Source organism: Lynx rufus, unplaced genomic scaffold (assembly GCF_022079265.1).
Source record: "Lynx rufus isolate CCGP_SWC_20201006 ecotype Redwood Valley unplaced genomic scaffold, mLynRuf1.p SCAF_6, whole genome shotgun sequence".
NCBI classification, from domain to species: domain Eukaryota; kingdom Metazoa; phylum Chordata; class Mammalia; order Carnivora; family Felidae; genus Lynx; species Lynx rufus.
This window is the reverse complement of record NW_025814878.1, coordinates 82,383,625-82,403,422: the sequence shown is the minus strand read 5'-3', so window position 1 is coordinate 82,403,422 and position 19,798 is coordinate 82,383,625. Positions and strand designations below refer to the sequence as shown.

The 19,798-nt window shown below is 34.3% G+C and overlaps 1 protein-coding gene across 1 annotated transcript in view; it reads left to right on the top strand.

The window, feature by feature from the left end:
* FAM135A (family with sequence similarity 135 member A) overlaps positions 1–19,798 on the top strand; it is a 119,796-nt gene that overhangs the window by 90,502 nt on the left and 9,496 nt on the right. The window contains exons 13-20 of the mRNA XM_047102780.1: positions 3,531–3,604; positions 4,948–5,102; positions 5,907–7,677; positions 9,133–9,293; positions 11,360–11,451; positions 11,959–12,056; positions 13,704–13,855; positions 15,621–15,731. Of these exons, the coding sequence (XP_046958736.1) occupies positions 3,531–3,604; positions 4,948–5,102; positions 5,907–7,677; positions 9,133–9,293; positions 11,360–11,451; positions 11,959–12,056; positions 13,704–13,855; positions 15,621–15,731 (2,614 nt within the window). The remainder of the gene's footprint in view (positions 1–3,530; positions 3,605–4,947; positions 5,103–5,906; positions 7,678–9,132; positions 9,294–11,359; positions 11,452–11,958; positions 12,057–13,703; positions 13,856–15,620; positions 15,732–19,798) is intronic.

Below are 19,798 nucleotides of genomic sequence, written 5' to 3'. Positions count from 1 at the left end.
TTAAAAATGTCTAGAGTCGCCTGGGTGGCTCACGGTTAAGTGTCCGACTTCAACTCAGGTCATGATCTCACAGTTTGTGGGTTCGAGCCCCACATCTGGCTCTGTGCTGGAGCCTGCTTCTAATTCTGTGTCTCCCTGTCTCTCTGCCCCTCCCCCACTCACACTCCATCTCTCTCTGTCTCTCCGTCACTCTCTCTTTCAAAAAATAAACATTAAAAATGAATGAATGAATGAATGAATGAATGAATGAATACAATGAAAATGTTTGGGTGTTAGATCCTCCATTAAAGGGTTCCAAATTATATTAATTTTAATTTATTTTGTCTGCTTTTTATGGGATTGTTGTAGGTTTATGTTTTATGCTTTTAAAGCAGGGCCTTCTTGTTTCAGTATCAAGCTCTCATAACTGCCTAGTATACTTATGTACATTTATGTATATTCTGTTCTCCTTTTTCCTTTGTCTCATTTGCTTTTTTCATATGCTGTGGATTGAAAAGTAAATAACTTGGGGTGCCTGGGTGGCTCAGCCAGTTAAGTGACTGACTCTTGGTTTCAGTTCAGGTCATGATATCATGGTTCATGGGTTCGAGCCCTGCATCAGGCTCTGCACTGACTGCACAGAGCCTGCTTGGGATTCATTCTCTCTCTCTCTCTCTCTCTCTCTCTCTCTCCCTGCCCCTGCCCCCCTTTACCTCTCCCCTGCTCTCTCTCTCTCAAAATAAATCAATATTAAAAAAAAAAAAAAAGAAAAGTACATAAACCAGTTAAGTTGTATCTGGTAGTGACCATAAATCAGCATTGTGCGTAAAGGGATCTTTAAAGTATCCTACTATGAGTACAGTCTTAAGAATTTGGAGCACCTGGGTGGCTCAGTTGGTTGAGCATCTGACGTCAGCTCAGGTCATGATCTCACGTTTCATGGGTTTGGGCCCTGCATTGGGCTCTGTGCTGACAGCTTAGAGCCTGGAGCCTGCTTCTGATTCTGTGTCTCCCTCTCTCTCTGCCCCTCCCCACTTGTGCTCTATGTGTCTCTCAAAGGTGAATAAATGTTAAAAAAAAAAAAAATTAAAAAATTTTTGTTTAGTAAACATGTGTGAGGTGACTGTTTTCTTCAAGGTAACATAGGTAATATGATCTATCTGATATTTAAATCCTGCAATCCTGCATTCAAGATTCAAATATTACCTGGATAGGCATGTATAAAATTATTATCATAAATATATTATTAATGTATTATAATTATGTTAATAATACATGTTATTTATTATAAGTACTATAATAAATACTGTGATTTTATATGCTAGTCATTTTATACAAATGCTATTTGTAATATATTATTATACTATAATAAATTTATGTTATAAATTTATGCTGTAATAAATATTATTTAGCAATTTAAGCAGCATGTTAGAGTGAACACAGATACATTAACATTTAGTTCTGTAAAACATTGATAAATACCCATTTTGAATGTTGAGAAGCTTTTTTTAACATCCTAGCTGTTTGCTAAATTTTAAATAGTTGATATTGCCAACTAAGTGAATTTTTTAAAATTAGGGTACATACACAAAATTTGTGTTACAAGCATATATACCAAAGTAGTAAATATATATTACTTATCCTAGGTTTGAATTTGTAAATTTAATATTTTTCTATGTATGTCTTGCCCCAAATTAAGTAGTGCTGCCATCAGGTGGCAGTCATACCTTAGTTCTAGCCACACAGTACATTGAATAGGGTTATTTATTACACATTGCCATAGCACAAAATTATGGCAGGGGAAAATTAGATAAAGAATTTTGTGTGGGTACATAGAGGGAAGGAAAGGCTTTCTCTTAATAGGGAGTCTTTGTGTAGAAGGGAAGAGATAAGTGGTTTGAAGCAAAGATCTTGAATTTCTTAAATCTTTATTTGAATCCCATATTTATCAATGAGTAGCTATGTTATCTTGGCCAAGTAATTCCCTCTTTGTCCCTGTTTCCTCACTTATTAAATGAAGACATACTCACTTCATAGGGTTTTTTATGGTTTAAATAACAGAATGAAAATGAAATGCTTAGCATGGAGCCTGGTAGGTAGAATGCTATCAAGAAATGATAGTTATTATTGTCAGATCAGAGCAGATAAAGAGAGAAGGAAAACCAAGCAGCCAGTTTTGTAGGCCCAGCAACAACTGCAGGAATCCAGATGGCTTCAAGCTGCATTTCTTCACATTTTACAACCCTCAGGGGAAAACATCTCTCATAGATAGACAGGCAGGCTGAACCCTTTCTTCATCTTTCCCTTAGTGTTGGAGAGAAAGAAGAGACAATTGGACAGTATCTGAAAGTAAAAACACAAACCACATTCTTCTTACAGATGCCTCACATCCATCTCTCCTTAACTCCCTCCCTGACTTCTTCCTCTAAAGACCCAGTCTCATCTACTTACGGAAGCAAGTTTAGTAAGTCAGAAATTTAGCTGGCTAAGTGTTGATGACAAGTAAAATATATCTCCATTTTACTTTATGTTGAAAACCAAAGAACCTTAAATCATATTCCCTTTTAGAAAAGAATCTTAGCTATAATATAATCTCAGGATGTATTGTAATTTGTCTCTCTTCCCTGTACCTTCCAAACAAAACATCTTTTCCATCTCTTTACTATTGCTTCATATTCCTCTGATAGCTGATAGAGGCTTTTCTTGAACAGTTAGAAATGAAAGGGTCTAAATACAACAATGATGAAGGAAGTATTCAGCTAGATTCGACCAACATTTACCAAGTACTTCTAAAACATACCAAGATAAATGTTTGGAGGTAACCAAGATCATCAAAACAAAAACAAAACAAAAAACAACAAAAAAAAAGATCATCAAAACATAGTTCATACTCTAAAGAACACTACACATTGGTAGCAGAGACAATTCATGTATACTAAGTATTTTAAGGAAAAATATGATAAATGTTATAATGGCAGTTATAATAGCTTTTATTTATATACACTTACCAGACCACAAACTGCTGTCACATGTTACCTTGTTTATTCTTCACAATAACCTAAAATGTAGAACAGGGTATTAGGAGAAATTTGAAAATGAGTCATCTGAAGCTCAAAGGTGAAATGTCCTGGAGTCACAATGCCAGTAAGTTGGTCAGTTAGTTCAGCTGGCTATTGTTCAGCATATACTTGCATAATTGGCATATAGTATGGTGTAAGTGCTGGCTGATTCTTTGATTTTTTTTTCCATGTGTTGGACACTGTTCTTGGTACTGGGATCTAATGGTGAATAAGACAAACTAAATCTTTGTCTTCGAGGAGGATAGATCATGGATCCATAATGTAAACCTAAACTTCTCACTCTACATTTTGTTGTTTCTCTTATTTCATGCAGTACCAAAATACAGTACTTTAGCAACATTGAGGAGGGAAATTAATTCTTGTATAGGGGTGGTTATAGAAGGCCTAATGGAGGGAAGTTTCTTTTTCTACCATTGATTGACCTTGTAAATCATGCCATTTTATTCATATACCCTTTTGGATTTTTTTCAGGTACGCAGATTTTCTGAAGCATTCTTCTGTTTTGAACATCCAAGAGAAGCAGCCATTGCATACCAGGAACTTCAGTGAGTAGCACAGACCCATAGTTTAAAGGATTATACCTCCTCTTGAGATCTCTGTCTCAAAGTTTTTCACACCAAATATATGGTATTTACAATAGAAGAAATTAGGAGAATTTAAAGTTCAGAAATTCCCTATTTAAACAAATTTGGTTTAATTCTATGAATAACTTTACCAAAGACCCATACCTTACATAAAGAAGCATATGCCCTATTCTCATCACTCCCATATCAGACCTATTATAACCTTGGTAGTCCTTAACAGCTCTGGCTCCAGCCTTCCATTTTTCCATCTTATATCTTTATATTTGCAGGTAAGAATCTCTTAACATCTGTAATATATAAATTACAGATTTTCACAAGTGGTCTGACATTGCCTTTTTTTATGAAAATGATCTACAGCTAAAATATCCAGAATAGATGCCTTTCATTTTTCCTACTGAGTATATTTAGATCTGATTTTCTTTGGCTTTAAAGAATATTTTGAGGACATTATGCTGAGTGAAGAAGTCAGACATAAAGAGTAAATATGGAACAAGCAAAAACTAAGGTGAAAAAAGTCGGAAGAGTGGTTGTCTTGTTGACTTGGGCTAGGTGTTTGACTAGAAAGACATGAGAGAACTCTCAGAGTAGATGGAAATATTCTGTATTGTGTATCCATTTGTCAAAATCATACAGCTAAGATTTGTATATTTCAAAGCGTGTGAGTTATACCTCATAAAAACTATAATAATGGAGTATGGGGGTGGGCAGTGAGTGCAGGTATATAGACAACAAAAGCAAAATGTTAATTGCTGAAGTTGAGTGACAGGGTTTATTATACTATTCTATTTACTTTGATATGTTTGAAATTTTCCATAAGAAAAGGTTTTTAAAAAAGCATTTTGTATTAAAAGTTAAGCACCTTGTTTTTAATAGTTGTTAATTATATTCACAAACCATATGTTAAGTATAGCAGTAGCCGTGGAATACATTTTTTCAATAGTATCATCAAGTTATTAGTAGGCATTTGAGCTTTTGACATTTTTCCTGTATGCTATTCTCAGCAAATCAGTAAATTTGCACATCAAGCATAGATAAAATTTTGAAATAACATTTAAAAATATAGAAGAATATAATAGAAATTAAATAGTTTATCAACAAACATAATTTTGTAAGTCCATAATTGTCAACAAACCATAATGTTCACTGTACCAGTTTCTATCTCTGACTACAGAGCTCTTTCATTAGGAGGTTATATCTTTAGGAAAGGGGCAGATGAGAATGGTGAGAGAAAGGGTGGTGTCTATAAAGTGGAATTGAGTATGATATTTTTTAATTACACTCTGACTTAAAGAAATATTTTTCAGTGCTCAGAGTCATCTACAGATGTGCACCGCTATCAAAAATACTTCCTTCTGCAGTTCTCTTCCACCTCTACCTATTGAATGTAGTGAACTAGATGGAGATCTCAATTCATTACCTATAATCTTTGAAGATAGGTATTTAGATTCAGTTATTGAAGGTAAGTATAATCTAAACTATCTAAGTTGTGTGTGTCATTTTCAGTATATTCTTCGTAAGATATATAATACCATTCCTTGGTGTGGGACCCTTTTTCCCCTCTAGTGTTATTTATCTTTGAGGATATTAGAAGGTTATAGTCAGTAAACATAGTCTTAAATCATGTGAGTTCGTACACGTTGTTTTAAATCTGAATCTTTTTTTCTTTGGATAAAAGACTTAGATGCACCCTGGATGGGAATTCAGAATCTTCAGAGATCAGAGTCCAATAGAATGGATAAATATGAGACTGAAGAAAGCTCTATAGCTGGACTTTCTAGCCCAGAGTTGAAAGTCAAACCTGCTGGTGCCTCCAGTTTTTGGTATACAGAAGGTGAAAAGCAGCTAACAAAATCTCTAAAAGGAAAGAACGAAGAATCGAATAAATCCAAGGTTAAGGTTACTAAGCTCATGAAAACAATGAAACCTGAAAACACAAAAAAATTAATAAAACAGAACTCTAAGGATTCTGTGGTTTTGGTAGGCTACAAATGCTTGAAAAGTACAGCATCAAATGATCTCTTTAAATGCTTTGAAGGCAATCCTTCACATAGTCAGAAGGAAGGTCTGGATCCCACAATATGTGGATATAATTTTGACCTAAAGACCTACATCAGACAGACAAGTCAAAAGGAAGCTAGCTTTTTGCCAACTAATACAGAGAGAACTGAACAAAAGTCTCCAGACATTGAAAATATGCAACCAGACCTGTTTGATCCTTTGAGCTCTGGCAGCCTAAATCTTTGTGCAAATTTGTCCATTTCAGGTAAACTTGATATCTCCCAGGACGATAGTGAAATTACACAAGTGGAACACAATGTGACATCTAGAAGTTCATCTGACGATTGCCCTGATCATCAAACAGCCCCATCTTCAGGAGTCAGAACAATTGAAGTGAAGCCCTGTAATAAGGATCCTTTCAGTGGAGAGAAAATAACTGTTAAAATAGGACCTTGGACAGAGCTTCGACCAGATGAACTATTTGTGGATAATTTACACCTACCCAACTTTGAGTCCTTAGAATCTAATGGTAAATCTAAATCTATAGAAATAACACTTGAAAAGGAAGCTGTGCAGGATGCAAAGTGCCATTCTATTGGAGAATCATTAGCTAAGTTAAGAAGTAACCAACCTGCTTCTTCTACAAAAGAATACCATGTTGTAGTAAGTGGAGATACAATTAAGTTACCAGATATTAATGCCACATATGCCTCATCTAGATTTTCAGATTCAGGTGTTGAAAGTGAACCAAGTTCTTTTGCAACACATCCAAATCCTGACGTATTTGAAACTGTGCAAGGGCAAGGTCCTTACAATAACGAAAGATTATTTCCTCAAGTTTTGATGAAACCTGATTATAATGTAAAATTTTCATTAGGAAGTCATTGTACTGAGAGTACAAGTGCTTTAAGTGAAATACAGTCATCTTTGACATCCATAAACTCTCTACCTTCTGATGATGAACTGTCACCTGATGAAAATTCTAAGAAACCTGTTGTGCCTGAATGCCACCTAAGTGATAGCAAAAGTGTATTAAACGTAGGAACAGTTGACTTGCCAAAATGTGACGATAGTAAAAAGTCCAGTATTATTTTGCAACAGCAGAGTGTCATATTTTCAGGGCATTTGGACAATGAAACTATAGCAATACATTCCATAAATTCAAGCACTAAAGACCCTTTACAATTTGTTTTTTCAGATGAAGATACTTCCTGTGATGTGAAAAGTAGTTGCAGCTCCAAACCTAACTTGGACACTATATGTAAAGACTCCCAGAGTCCTGATAAATCTAATAACTCTGCAGGGACAGCAATTACATTAAATTCAACACTGGTTTGTGTAGGTGCCCCTTGTGTCGTTTCAGGTTCCATTTCTACTAATACAGAAGTTAGAAAAGATGAAACTGTAAAAAGAAAAAATGATGATACCTTAAATCTCAAACAAATAAATTCAGAAGCCCAAACAGTTAAAAATGAAACTCACCTGGGTACAAGTGATCCTTTTTCAGCCAGTCCTGATATGGTTAAACAAGGGCTTGTGGAAAATTATTTTGGCTCTCACAGCAGTACGGATATTTCTGACACATGTGCTGTTAGCTATAGCAACTCAGTTAGCCCTCAGAAGAAAACTTCTGAAAAAGAAATTAGTAATCTTCATCAGGAACAGGGTAAAGAGGATGAGGAGGAAGAACAGGATCAGCAAATGGTTCAAAATGGGTATTATGAAGAAACAGATTATTCAGCTTTGGATGAAAAAGTAAATGCTCACTATACAAACAGAGATGCACTAGAAGAAGAAAGACTTATAAAATCTGAAAAACTAAACAGTGATTATCTAAAAGATGGTATAAATATGCCTGCTGTCTGTACTTCTGGTTGTTTGTCCTTCCCATCTGCACCACGAGAGTCTCCTTGTAGTGTTAAGTATTCTTCGAGAAGTAAATTTGATGCCATTACAAAACAGCCAAGCAGCACTTCTTACAACTTGACTTCATCAGTTTCCTGGTATGACAACTCACCAAAACCTCAAATACAAGCGTAAGTAATAGAGCACAATGGCATGTGCTACTAAATATACGTATAGAACATATATATGTATGTCTCTGATAACATATATATTTCATGTTCTGTGGTTTCTGTAATACAGAAAGTCCTTCTTTGATTAACTATCTAAAATGGAGACATGAACTCCGTATACTCTGTGACAGAAGACATGTAGTTCTCCATATGATTGTCCTGTTCTGTGGGCTAGACATTTTTGATACAGATTTTCCATTGGTAGTTATATGCCAGATGTATGGAATAATTGGGGTTAAAACTCTTTCTTTCATCAGTACCTCATTTCTCCCCCACTAACTTCCAGACAGCATAGATTTTATAAGCGTATCTAGCAAATAAGGGCAATATTAGATAATGAACAAAAGGTTAGTAGAAACTTCCTAAACCTACCAGACCCAGATTATCTCAGCTAAGTCCGTGGTTTCCAGACTTGAGATTTCGTGGAGCAGTAAAGTATTCAGAAAAATTTGAGGATATAAGTTTACTAACATGGCACTAGTTCTCAAAATACTCTGCTACCTTATTCCAGTTGGAATTTTAATCCCTGGAGTAAAAGGTCTGGACATGTCTACAATAGATTTTCCAAGTTCCCAGATTATTCAGATTTATATATATAATTAAGATACATAGTGCCTAAAGCTAGTGAAACAAGGGAGGTGGTATGATCTGTTAAAGAATTGTAACACTGAAGGTTATATCACCTTCTGGGTACCTCAAATTTTTCTGAGTCATTAATGAAAACAATTTATGTCTTCATCCAATGTATCCTGCTCAGTTTAGTAGGGTTCATCAGCTTCTTCTCAGTCCAAATGATATAATGTTATTTTAACAATTAACTATTTTAGTTAATACTTTTTGATGTTTGCAGTTCCTAAGTTGATTAGATTTATCACTCATTCAAAATGAGTGTATACCACTAATTATATTTAGTCACGTCCCCCTCTTGGTTCTGTTCCTTTTTATTGGTATTTTTAGAGGAAAAATATAAATAATCTAAGTGTTATAACTACCATTCTTCCTGTTAACTTGTAGAACAGCTCCTCATTTTACATTTAAATAAAATTGAAAAGAAGCAAAGAGGATAAGCTTTGATTACAGAATAAGCATCAGATTGTCATCTTTCTGGTACTTGTCCCAGCTTTTCTACACAATATAAAATTTGGTAGGAAGCATAACTTCACTCTTAATATTTTCTTAGTTGATTTCAAGTTTAAAGCATTCATTGTATCTTAGCAGAATATGTACTAAAAATAGCAAAGAAAATTACTCTGATTTCTAAATTATTTAGGCGATCCCAAATATTTTGATTATTTTAAACCCCAATATCTGCTGGGTTTCTTCTTATAGTTCCCTAAATTCAGCATACTGTCTTTTTGGTTCTAAAAACTGAATATGATACTTAGTAAAGAGTATCTCTTATTATATTTTGTTCAGCTTCCTTCAGGCAAAAGAAGAATTGAAGCAACTTAAACTCCCTGGGTTCATGTACAGTGATATCCCTCTGTTGGCATCCTCAGTCCCTTATTTTAGCATGGAAGAAGAGGATGGTTCTGAAGATGGAGTACATCTTATTGTCTGTGTGCATGGGTTAGATGGTAGGTAATATCTATTTGATATAACCCATGGCAACTCAATATATTTTCCTAATAGATTTCATTTAGTTTTTATTTAATCTTTGAATTGGAAAATATTTTAAATTGCTTAAATTAATTGAATCTTAAATACATTCTAAGACAAATATGTTTAACTTTGCGTAGTATTAGATTTCCTTTTAAATAAATTTTCCATGGAACTGTACCAACATTCTATCCATGTACCAACACTTATTTATTTTAACTTTGGATTTTTCTATCTTCTGTTGTTCGTTTTGTCAGCAGTCGTCTCATGGCAGTCATTTTGTCTCCCTTTGATAGTCTTCCTAGTGCCCTTTTAGCCTGATGCTTTAAGCCTTATGAACTAGAAAAATCAATACCTAAGAATTAAAGATTCACTAACTAGGTGTAATTTAAATTCTAAATATAGTGCTACAGTTTTATGGCAGCTATTTTGGTTACTGAACAGACTTTTTCCCCTAGATTAGGAACTATGTTAGAAAATGCCAAATATTTCTAGACTAGCAGATTATTACTGTGCTATAATATTCTGTAAGAACAAATTGAGGAAAGATTTTGTAAATTATAAAAATACTAAACACAGGTCTAAGCTAGTAAATATTCACGAAATTGAAGATTTTTCTTTAAAAAAAAGCAAAACTTAACTCTCAAGAAATAAAGTATCTCCAATACTGACCTCTCCTCCCCCCCTCCCCCCCAGCCCCCGGAATAAAATTTTCAAAGGATTATTGCCCAAGAAAGACTTCTTGGCCCAGTAGAATCTCTGGAAAATTCTTCTTTGAGATTTTTATGAAACACATTACCCCCTATTACATAAATTGTTCCAGAATAATAGGAAAAAAGATGGAATGCAGCTTATTTTATTCCTTGAAGTTAACCTAACCTTGTTACTAAATCTGGAAAAGATGTCAAACCCACACCCCAAAGAGAAGCAGACCTATCTGACATAAATTTAATAATGATTTAATAACACTCTAGCAATGTTGTGGAAATAAACAGGTAAGTAAATGAGTAAAAAAAATTTTTATATGTCCCCCAAAATATCTAGTAAGTAGAATCAATACATTAAGTCACTATAGCAACTAGGATTTAATTCCCAGAATGCAAAGATAAGTACCTATAAGGAAATTTAATAATAAAGCAAATTTATTAATAAAATATAACTACATCAGCAAATCAAGTAAGAAACTATTGATAAAATTCAACGTCCATTCCCAGTTTTGACCACTAAGCACCAAACCTTAAGTTTTAAAAAGCATTAATCTGATTTATTAATATGATTAAGCATATATATTCTCAGCCAGTGGAAAACATATACTTTGTAGTGAAACACTAGTAGTATTCCTTGTAAAATCACGAATAAAACAGTTATCTCTATCAATGCTTGAAATATCTAAAAGATAAAAATATTGGGAGGGTAAAGTAGAAATCCAATAATCGGGAACATCTTTACATTGCTAATTAAACCAAAGGAAGTAACCAAAAAGCCACTAATTTTTAAAAGCAATAATTATTTTTATGTTATGTATTATATTTAATAAGTATTCTATATTTATAGATATCTTTTAAGTTAGTAATTAAAATAAACTCTCTTAGATTATGTAAATGGAATTTTATTTCTATTTAACTGTTGCAGTACCACCAAAGGAAGTGAACAGATTAAATCTGAAACACATTCAAGTTTGTTAAATGATCAACTATAATAGTGATGGAAGGAGTACTTCCGTCAGTCATTCACAGCAACCACATTCAGCAATCTCCAAAGCTAACAGTATAACAAATACACCGTCAGATAGGAAAGTGAAAGCATCAGTGTGGCCAAAACTCCTAAGAAACCAGGTGTGAAAGACATTGTCTGGCTAATGGAAATCAGCTTTGAAATGAAAATTGAGGACTCTATTTCAGAGTGCTTTGTCTGTTCAAAACTGGCAGACATCATATATTTAAAGACAGATATATATTGGTCTTCAAATATATGATGATATACTTTATACCTTTTGCTTTATCTCATCCTTTAGACATAATTTTTCATTGTCTTCATTTTCTAGGTAACAGTGCAGATCTCCGATTAGTAAAAACTTACATTGAACTTGGACTGCCTGGGGGAAGAATTGATTTTCTTATGTCTGAGAGAAATCAGGTACAGTATTATAGCAGTGTTTCCAGTGGAAACAAAGATTTTTGTATTGCTTTCTACCTAAATATTTGCTTACTACAAAATGTCTGTTACTACTAGAAATAACTTTTCTGATTTGTATGAAATTTAACATTAATACGTATCACAAGGAAATTGAAATCACTTACAGTGTGACTTATGAGCTCTTCACATGCACACAATTTCTAGAATTTCACATTTCTATGCAAAAATTTTATTACTTAAACCACTGTAAATAACCTTATGTTAAATGTGGATGGTGGGCTAAACAACCAACCTAATGAAGCAAGTGTTATTAAGAACACTGAATCTTTTCTTTTCCTAGAAATTTACTCTTTTGCTCATTTTAATATAATGAATATTATTCACCAGCTTCTCTAAAAAACATTGATCTTAACCATATTTTAATACCTAAATTAAAAATGTTTATATTCAGTTTTTCATGTGATTATTCATATTCAATATATAATATGTCTGTTTTCCTTTGTTTAGAATGATACTTTTGCTGATTTTGATAGCATGACTGATCGCCTTCTAGATGAAATAATACAGTATATTCAGATATATAGTCTAACAGTCTCAAAAATAAGGTAACTTTTATCATATTCTGTAATATTATATAACATTTTTATGTCTGTGAATTATAGAAAAATTACAGCATTTGTAGTAGTTTTGTTGCACTATTATGAAATATAGGAGACAATTCAGTTTATCCAATTTAAAGAGAAAATAAAAAATTTTAAAACTTTAGGGAGAGACCATTATATGTTTCCATTTATATGAATTATCCAGAATTGGCAAACCAGAGACCAAAGTAGATTAATGATTACTTAGGGCTCGGGGAGATGGCAAATGGGGAGGTGATAGCTAAAGGGTATAGGATTTTTTTGAGGTGTTGAAAATGTTCTAAAAATCTCTTGTGGTGGTTGCACAACTCTGCGAATGCACTTAAAACTATTAAATTGTACATTTTAAATGAATGAATTTTATGTTACGTGAATTATATCTCACTCAATAAAGTGGTTACCAATAAGAAAGATTATAGAGCAATGGATATATACAAACAAATGAAGCAACAGAAATACTTCCAAGATTTCATGACTGTACTTTGTAAGTCTGTTTTCCACAAGCAAGAGATGATGATCAGCCAATATAAGTCTCATAATTTAAGCAGATACTGTAGATAGACATGGGAGAGAGAAAAATGTTTGTTTGTTCTAGTGTAGTAGGACTTAAAGAAAAAGTCAAAACTAATCATTCTGCCTCAAAAAGTTTAGTAAACTTTTTGTTTACTAAATTTAACACGGTGATCTTAGATTCCTTTTATTCATTTGAAAATAATATTTTAGTTTTTTCATTCATCCACAAAAGTCTTACATCTTTTAGATTAGATTGTCAATTAAAATCAACCATTATTCAAAAGCCTTATCTGGTTAATTGAGGCTTGTTAGTTACCATCATAACTGTCACCCCACAGCTTCAGGAACTTCACCTTGGGAGGGGAGTTTATCCTGAGCTTCTCACTAGCTGTATCTATAAGCCAGTTTAAGGTAGCTTTCAAACTTTCTTCTTTCCTTGCTTATTCCCAGGGATCAATATACCATCTATTATAAAATGATGGTAAGCAGAAAGGCTCTTTTGATTTAAACTATTCCTTAATAAAAGTGAGGTGCTTTATAAATATTAGTTACTCTTTTGGTATAATCTTAGACTTATAGTAAGATAATACACATATTTTATCTGTGCCTTGAAAGTACTCAAAGAACTCTCCCACTTTAGAGTGTAGACCAGAGAACAAATGAAAAAGATATGTAATTTCTCCTAAGTTATCCTTTATAGGTACAATTTCATTATTTTGTTTTAAATCGTGACTTAATGAGTAATAATTGCGATGTGTGGTTAAGGAGGCCCATTTATCATCCAGTCAAACTGTAGTTTACTTTTAAAATGTATTTGTTTCTAAGCACTTACAAACTATGAATATAAATTTTCTGATAAGCAATATCTTGTTTCTGCAGAATATGCATTTAAATTATATAATAGGAATTTTCTCCTACATTCTCACATTTTTATCTTCAGAACCTAAGTTACATCATTTCAAAGTATCAAACCATAATTTAAAACATACTCGAAATTTCCAAATTCTTAGTATTTCACATCAGTGTATAGTGATATTAGCGTTAATATTTCTTTTTAAAATTAATACTATGGGAGAAATGTCTTTTTTTTTCTTAAAGCTTTATTGGACATTCGTTGGGCAATTTAATAATCCGTTCAGTGCTTACAAGGCCAAGGTTTAGATATTACCTCAACAAACTTCATACCTTTTTATCTCTTTCTGGACCTCATCTTGGTACACTCTACAATAGCAGTGCTCTTGTTAATACAGGTAAAAAGTTTTATTGTTCAATATAAAAAATACGGCATGGGGAGAAAATTTAAATACGGATTTAATGTTTTCTAGTGTTTATTTTAGAGCTGATATGTCACATACTTGGAATTGATGAAACAAAAGATACAGCTATTTTTCTACTTTGTCATGCACATGAAACAAGCTGATAAAAGTCATTTCAGAAAATGAATATTATATTGAGATGATATATGTCAGAAGTCACAAAAGCATTTTTAACTGTTAAACTATCTAAATATTTTCAATAAATGTTTATCTTATAAACAGGCTATTCTGTCGTTCCATTAGTTGAGCAGATAAAAAGGAAACACCTGTATTTAAGGTATTATAAAGTTATAAAATATTAAATGTAGGATGTTAAATCTGATTTTGTAACAAAAAAAAGGGATATTATGAAAAAATATATTCTAAAATTTTTGAACAAATTAAATGAGAGTTAAGACCCCAATTTTGATTAGAATGAATATTCTCATTAAGAAAGAACTGATACTTGGGGCACCTGGGTGTCTCAGTCGGTTAAGCATTGGACTTCGGCTCAGGTTATGAGTTTGAGCCCCACATTGGGTGACCTCGAGCCCCACTTCGGGTGAGCCCTGTTTATCTCTCTTTTCTCTCTCTCCCCCTCTCTGCCCCTCCTGGGATTCTCTTTCTGCCCCTCGCTCACTTGTGCCTTCTCCCTCTCAAAAAAAAGAAAGAAAAGAAAAATCTGATACTTGGTTTGCCTTTTGTTTGGTTTGGTTCTTCCCTTGGATTTTTTAAGTAGTTTTTATAGTTTAGGCTATTGATTCCCATTGTGAGAATAAATTAGATTTCATTTGTCTCTTTGCATTGAGCCTTGAAACTCTTATTTCCATTTTCTCTTCTACTTTCATTGACAAAGAAACCATACTGTTTTCCTTGTGCCGCATTCCAAACTCTGGTATCCAAAATAGATTTGGATAGTGGTAGATTTTTATAATTTTAAAAAGAGGACATGAAAAAGATGAAATCAGTAAGTAACATAAACTAGAACCCAATGTGAATAGTATGCAGCATTTTGAATTTCTTCACTAAACTTTAGTTACAAATTTAATCAAAGAGTTTTTTTTCTCTTCTTCCCCTGTTCCCCTCTGTAATATCAGAAGTAACAAAAGTAGAAATTGATATTGCACAGTTTTGAAAACCCATTCCAGAGTGATTGGGGTTTCACTTAATTTAAGAGGAAGATGCATTTAAGTATGGGTTACTGATAAGTAACCATTGTAAAGAAATACAATTAAATATGAAACTTCATTCAGCTCTTACTAGAAAACATTAACCAATTGCTAATCCTAAGAGTTAGTCCTTATACAATTAGTCCTCCATAACTATATTTATCTCTAGACTGAAGATTCAGTGCTTAAGTATTTGGATCTACTACTGCGTTTGAAGTTTTTCCATCTCTGCTTCTTTATAATTTGAACAAATATATCTAAAGGTATAATTTTCCCAAATTTGTTCTTCTTAAACCATTATCTATTTCATTACTGAATAGGCTAGAAATAGCAAGTCCTCTGTCAACCACCATTAACCCATAGTTAAATGTATATGTTTATATTTGTTATCAGAAAAAGGAAATATTTTGCAAATATATTTGTTATTAGCTAAGAAAATGCTAGTTTGGTAGATGTCATTTTTGAAGTGAAATGTATTTTAAAATTAATAATCTTGACATATGTTACCCTGTATTTCCACTTTTACTCACATGTCATCTATAACTCTCTAGGTCTGTGGTTTATGCAGAAATGGAAAAAATCAGGTTCTCTTTTACAACTGACATGTCGAGATCATTCAGACCCCCGCCAAACTTTCTTATACAAGCTTAGTAATAAAGCAGGTAAGTATACGGTAAGAGTTTTGAAAATATTCACTTGAAAACCTATTTAAAATAAGCCTTTAGCAAATAAATTATCCACATGTCTTTCTGGTGATTAAAAAAGTATCAGTCAGGCGTGCTTGGGTGGCTCAGTCAGTTAAGTGTCTGACTTCAGCTCAGGTCATGATCTCATGGTTCATGAGTTCAAGCCCCATGTCGGGCTCTGTGCTGGCAGCTCAGAGCCTGAAGCCTGCTTCGGATTCTGTGTCTCCCTCTCTCTCTGCCCCTCTGCCACTCACACTCTGTCTCTCTCCCTTTCTCAAAAGTAAATAAATATTTAAAAAATTAAAATTAAAAAATTAAGTATCAGTCAACTGTAATTTTTTAACGTTAATTTATTTTTGAGAGAGAGAGGGAGGAGCAAAGAGAGAGGGAATCTAAAGCAGGCTCCAGGCTCTGATCTGTCAGCACAGAGCTTGACGCGGGGCTCAAACTCACAAGCCATGAGATCATGACCTGAGCTGAAGTCAGACACTTAACCAACTGAGCCACCCAGGTGCCCCAGTCAACTATAATTTTTTAATAATGAAATAGACTCCTAATTAAAGCTAAGCAATTAATAACATAGTTGTTTGATTTTAATGGATTGTATTTGTGTTGTGTAAACACAGGTACTTCGAAATTATCCTTAACTTTTTGACATTTATAATTTAGTACTAATCATAAGTCAGTTTGGCAACTAGGCCTCTGCATATCCTGGCCCTCCTGCCCCCACCTCAGTCTTTAACCCTTTTTATTGAATGCCATATATTTTTCTACCTTCCTATTCAATGGCTATAAAGCTCTTCTGGAAAATGTCGGAAACTAAACTATTAATAATTATATCCTCTACAGATTCTTCCTCTACTGGATGAATCTTGTTACTCATCTCTTATTAACTGATTATCAAATATAGTCCCTATCTTGCGTTACATTCCAGGTTTTTACAACCTGAGGTCCTCAACTACTACTTTGCCATCCTCACTGTCTATAAATTACCTTACCTCTGACTTTACCATCTCTTCCTGTCTCACCCTCACACTCCTGTCTCCCTACCATATTTTTTTCCACTGTGTCCTTTGAAATCTCCATTTGAGTGGAACAGACTCAAATGTTTATCTTCTTCAAAGAATGCTCTCTCCATTTCCTTTAGAAAATGGAGACATAAGTGAAAACTAGATACTTCCCCAGCCTACTCTCATTTCCCCACTCCCTCTGGTTGTAGAGCAGATATTGGCAAACTTTTTCTCTGAAGAGCCAGATAAATATTTTGGCTTTGCAGGCCATGTGATCTCCGTTGCATTGTAGCACAAAAACAGACACAGACAATACATAAATGAGTGTGGCTGTGTTAAAAAAAAAAAAAAAAAAAAAAACAGTAACAACAACAACTTTATTTCAATTTTATTAACAACAATTTTATTTCAAATAAAAAGAAAAGAAAAAGCAGCAGGCCAGATCCCACAGGCCATTCCTTGCTAACTCCTGCTACAGGAGAAGCTCAGTTTCTCATATACTGTGTACTACTGAGAGGGGAGGAAGCAGTCCTCTTGCTTTCCTTTTCAAACTGCAATGATTACTCCTCTATTGTCATAAAACTTTCCTTTGGATTTGTACCATCCAAGCTCTGCTACCTTCTAGTCATCTTCTTTTTTTCTTTTTAACGTTTATTCATTTTTGAGAGCCAAAGACAGAGCGTGAGTGGGGGAGAGTCAGAGAGAGAGAGGGAGACACAGAATCCAAAGCAGACTCCAGGCTCTGAGCTGTCAGTACAGAGCCCGACACGGGGCTCGAACCCACCATTTGCGAGATCATAACCTAGGCCGATGTCAGACGCTTAACCGATTGAGCCACCCAGGCACCCCTAGTCATCTTTAATATAATGATCTCCTGGTCACTCCTCACATATTCAGTGAGAACCCCAGTAAGAGTTCACTGACAAATACATAATTACACTTGGGAGAAGATATTCTTCTTGGATCTTAATATACCTAATCTTGGCATCATTTTTGGGAATTTGATTAAATCAACCCTTTAGATGATCATCAAGCATAATAGAGGCTTTCTCAACTATAGTAACCTTCCATTCCGCTCCACTTGGAACCCTACTTATGGCTGCATTCCACTCCTGAAATTTCAATTTTCCATTCTGAGACAACAGTATTCTGTTCTCTTTCTCACTCATTCCCTTACTCTCATCTGCTTTTCAGACTATTTAAGATCCCTACTAAGTTTTCTTAAATTACCCTGTCCTTCATGGTTCACTCCCTTCCTGTTCCATCCCAGACCCCATGATTTATCATTTTAATCATTCATACATTATTACCCCAGGTATTATCATCATGGCCATCTAGCAACCTGTGTTACCGTTTCTTTACCTGGCTTGTTGAGCTCTACCAAAGTGGATCATACAGACTTGCAAGTCACTACCACGGTAGATCCATGGAGTTACCATCTAGTTAACTCTAATAGCATCTTAACCATTCCCTAGAAGCTTTTGCAGGTTTTACCTCTTTTCATCAAACTTCTAACTACCACTGCTACCTTCACTTCAACAAATGACTTTGTTTTCCTACTTTATCTGCGAGTCAAGGCTATCAAGCAAGAATTTTTCTACTTCCTTTCTTTTTAGCTACAAACATGACCACACCTGTGCTTTCCTTATAGTTCAATAAAAGATATATATCTATGGTGCAAGAATAATTTCCCTTTCTGTTTTGGAACCCATTCCTTCTCTCTGTCTTTCAGCATTCTCCTTTCAGTGACTAATTCCTTAACATATAAAGTTATTTTGTTTTCTCCTATCTTAAGTTTTAATAATAATAGATACCTCCTTTGATCAATGATTCTATGTTGTTCTATTTCTTTTTTTTTAATTTGTTTTAATCTTTATTTTTGAGAGAGAGAGAGAGAGAGAGAGACAGAGTGCAAGCAGGGGAGGGGCAGAGAGAGAGGGAGACACAGAATCTGAAGCAGGCTTCAGGCTCTGAGCTGTCAGCACAGAGCCCAATGCAGGGCTCACACTCGTGAATGGCAAGATTATGACCTGAGCCAAAGTCAGACACCTAACCGATTGAGCCATCCAGGCACCCGTATTTCTCTTTTTTAATAAGAATTGAGCCTCATAAAAAAAGAAAACAATTACTTTCACTACTTCCTCACCTTTTATTTCACTCTTCAATTCATTATAATCTGATTTCTGTCCTCACCTCTCCATTGAAACTTGCCATATCCAAGTATCTCTTTTCTTTCTTTTAGTTGAACATGCTGTCATTTGTGACTATTGAAAATACCCTCCTTCTTGAAATACTTTCCTACCTCCCAGTCTTTATCAGCCTTTCCTGATTTTCTTCTATGTTGGCTCTTTGCTTCCGACGTAGATTCCTTTTCTCTCCTTGCCCCCTAAATATAGGTGTTCTTGGGCTCCAGCTTCTGTCATCTGCTCTTCTCACTCTGTACATTCTTCTTTGACAACATCATTTCATATCCATCTTCACCATTGGTAACTCAAGTATGTATCTTTACTTTAGTCCTCTAGGCTGTATTCTAGACTTACATGTCCAGCTGCCTACTAAATAAACACATTTGCTTAGATGTCTCATGGTTGCCCCAAATGCAATATTTTTAGATACCTCATCTTTCCCCTCAGATTCACTTCTCTCAATTCTACATCTAACACAGTCTGCACAACCAAAAACCTGGAAGTTGTCTTCTAGACTCCTTCTCATTCTCCCCACACATCTGCTTAGTTACTAAGCCCTGAAACATTCAGCCTTCTTAGTAACTAATAGAGGCTTCTCTTTCTTTTCTTTGCTATTTTCTTAGTTCAACCTTCATCACTCTTGCTGAAGTTATTGCTATGGCCTCCAAACTGGTTACTCTGCCTCCTCTGTGCCCCTTTCTCCCCAGTCTTACTTCTTCTTTAGATAAAATTATCTTCTGAAAATTACATCAGGCCATATTGCTCCTGTTTGAAAAATCTTTTCATGATGGCTTGTGGCTTTCAGGATGAGGTTTAAATTCCATGACTTACAGCATCAAATCCTTTA